The sequence below is a fragment of the Bison bison genome, unplaced genomic scaffold, assembly GCF_000754665.1.
Source record: "Bison bison bison isolate TAMUID 2011002044 unplaced genomic scaffold, Bison_UMD1.0 scf7180017864287, whole genome shotgun sequence".
Lineage (NCBI taxonomy): Eukaryota > Metazoa > Chordata > Mammalia > Artiodactyla > Bovidae > Bison > Bison bison.
The window spans coordinates 1,758,371-1,761,148 of NW_011494859.1; the positions used below are offsets into that span (position 1 = coordinate 1,758,371).

The 2,778-nt window shown below is 52.1% G+C and overlaps 1 protein-coding gene across 1 annotated transcript in view; it reads left to right on the forward strand.

Moving 5' to 3' along the window:
- The first annotated feature begins 484 nt into the window (after nucleotides 1-484).
- MYO5B (myosin VB) overlaps nucleotides 485-2,778 on the forward strand; it is a 200,438-nt gene continuing 198,144 nt past the window's right edge. Inside the window, exons 1-2 of the mRNA XM_010849816.1 lie at nucleotides 485-661; nucleotides 1,525-1,635. Coding sequence (XP_010848118.1) covers nucleotides 503-661; nucleotides 1,525-1,635 — 270 coding nt within the window. The 5' untranslated portion in view covers nucleotides 485-502. The remainder of the gene's footprint in view (nucleotides 662-1,524; nucleotides 1,636-2,778) is intronic.

A 2,778-nucleotide genomic window follows, 5' to 3' on the forward strand; every position in this document is an offset into this window, starting at 1 on the left:
CTAGACAGCATATTCAAAAGCAGAGACATTCCTTTGCCTAGTCAAGGCTATGGTTTTTCCTGTGGTCATGTATGGATGTGAGAGTTTGGACTGTGAAGGCTGAGCGCCGAATAATTGATGCTTTTGAACTGTGGTGTTGCAGAAGACTCTTGAGAGTCCCTTGGACTGCAAGGAGATCCAACCAGTCCATTCTGAAGGAGATCAGCCCTGGGATTTCTGTGGAAGGAATGATGCTGAAGCTGAAACTCCAGTACTTTGGCCACTTCATGCGAAGAGTTGACTCATTGGAAAAGACTCTGATGCTGGGAGGGATTGGGGGCAAGAGGAGAAGGGGACACCAGAGGATGAGATGGCTGGATGGCATCACTGACTCAATGGACGTGAGTCTGAGTGAACTCCGGGAGTTGGTGATGGACAGGGAGGCCTGGCGTGCTGCGATTCATGGGGTCGCAAAGAGTCAGACACGACTGAGCGACTGATCTGATACATAGGATGGATATATATGGAGGGAGGGTGTGTACTCATGCACACAGCTTCTCAACCAAACAGGCCCCGTGGAAATCGCATGCCTGTGAGGCAAATACTGAGAGATGTGTCTGACGGATGGCAGGCGTGTGTTGCCGAAGGTGATGTCACTGGGAGATCCAAAGGCTGCCGTCCGGTGCGTCAGACCCTGCTTCTCCCGGCTGCACTTCACTCTCACCTTGGAGCTTTCAGGTCCCCTCAGACTTGGACTGCAGGGTCCAAGGTGGGCCCAGACCTGGTCTTTCCAAGGCTCCCAGGCGACTCTAATGTGCGGTCAGGGCCAGAGCCCAGGAGTGACATTGACGGTGCCTCCCACTCAGCGGGGACTGGCTGCGTTCTTCCCCGCCGGATCTGGGCAGCTTAATGACCTTGCGGATCCCCATGCGGGTGGTGGCTGGGGGAGGATGGGTGAGATTTGGGGATATGTTTGTGGCTTAAAGAATGCACAGCTAAAATGAGGTTGCTGACAACTCAGGAATATATTAACACAGTTTCAATTTGCTGACCACTTTCTTTCACCTCTGCAGGAAAATAGCTTTGACCCTGAATGCAAAATACTAAAGCAGAGATTCCCAGGCTCTGAGGACTTGCTACACTATCTTGTTGGGTTTTGCACGTGTCATTTTATGCTTTTGTTTGCAGCTCACTAGGTGCTCCCTCTGACGTAGATATTTTGCAGCACCTTTTGAGATGGTGTAAAACTCCGGGTAGAACAAACTAAACTCTGGATAGAACAAACTGTAGGCTTGGCATTCCCTGATAGAATTAGAATTTCATTGATCTGTAATATTCTCATAGGATCTTGAAAGTGTCTTCTGTTACCAATCCAGTGAGTTATCATTTGTCTGTCGTCCTGGTACGGGATCACCTTGTATCTTGAGATGAGAAGGGAGGAAAATGTGTGGAGACGGCTTTAAACGTTCTCCTGAGGGTCCCTGGTAGAGAGCACACCTGGAGGCTTGTCTCGTCATCTAAGCTTCTTTTGTTTTACTCTTTCAGTACACAAGGGTCTGGATCCCTGACCCCGATGAGGTGTGGCGCTCCGCTGAATTAACCAAGGACTACAAGGAGGGGGACAAGAGCCTCCAGCTCCGACTGGAAGATGAAACCGTGAGTATAGCCCAGAGGGTGGGTGCGCCGGGCTCTGCTGACAGGGGTGGATGCTACTCTGAAGCTCGAGTGTGTCCTGCACGGTGGCGCGTCTGAGCTCCCGGGGTCCTTTTTGTTGCTGTAGATGGTGCCGTATGTGCGGGCCAAGTCGCTTCAGTCGTGTCCAACTCTTTGTGACTCTTTGGACTGTAGCCGCCAGGCTCTTGTGTCCATGGAATTCTCCAAGCAAGAATACTACCCACTCCAGTGTTCTTGCCGGGAGAATCACATGGACAGAGAAGACTGGCTACAGTCCATAGGGTTGCAAAGAGTTTCATGAACTGACTAGAGATGGTGACGTACGTGAAGGTCTAAACCATGCAGCTGCTGAATGGATGGCACAGTACACACACGTGCCCAGCTGAGAGATCCCGGGTGGCTGAGAGGAGAATCTTCCCAGTGGGGTGGCGGACGCAGGCGGCTTCCCTCCGTGGGGATGAGGCACTGGTGGGAGGTGAGGGGGGAGCCACTTACCCTGAGAGCCAGTGCCTGGTCCAGTGGTTGGACCACTGGCTCTGGATCCAGCCTGCCTGGGCCAGGATCCTGGCTCGGCCCTTGCTAGCTTTGTGCCCTTGTTCAAGTTAACAATTTTTATATGCCTGTTACTTTATCTGTGACATGGGGTTGCCTAGGGTGCATATGAGAATAAAATGAGTTACTATGTGGCAATACATAGGAGTCATGCCGGGCATGCAAGCACTGTTAGTAGCTCCAGTGAGATTTAATTAGTTGATTTTCAGATTGTTTTGCTCAAAGGAAGACGAGGCAATCACCAGGAAATCCTATTTCTTCTAGAAGGTCTGGTTCCATTTTTTTCGTGAGCCTCATGTCATTACCCCTCCCTGTGATGTGTGCATGTCACAGTTATTTGAAGACTTGCCGGTGCTGGTCGGGGGGGTTATGGGTGATTGGTTGTGATCCTGCCATTGCGGGGAGCTCAGTGCTGGAGGGTGCAGAGGACATTGGGAGCAGGCAGAGGCGGGGGTGTCGGGGGAGGGGCCATGGAAGGGAGCTGGCATTGAAGACTCAGGCTGCAAGGGGCCAAGGGGAGTGGCCCAGGCAGGAGTTGTCGCCAGAGCTCCAAGGCCTCAGTGTGTCCCCTTT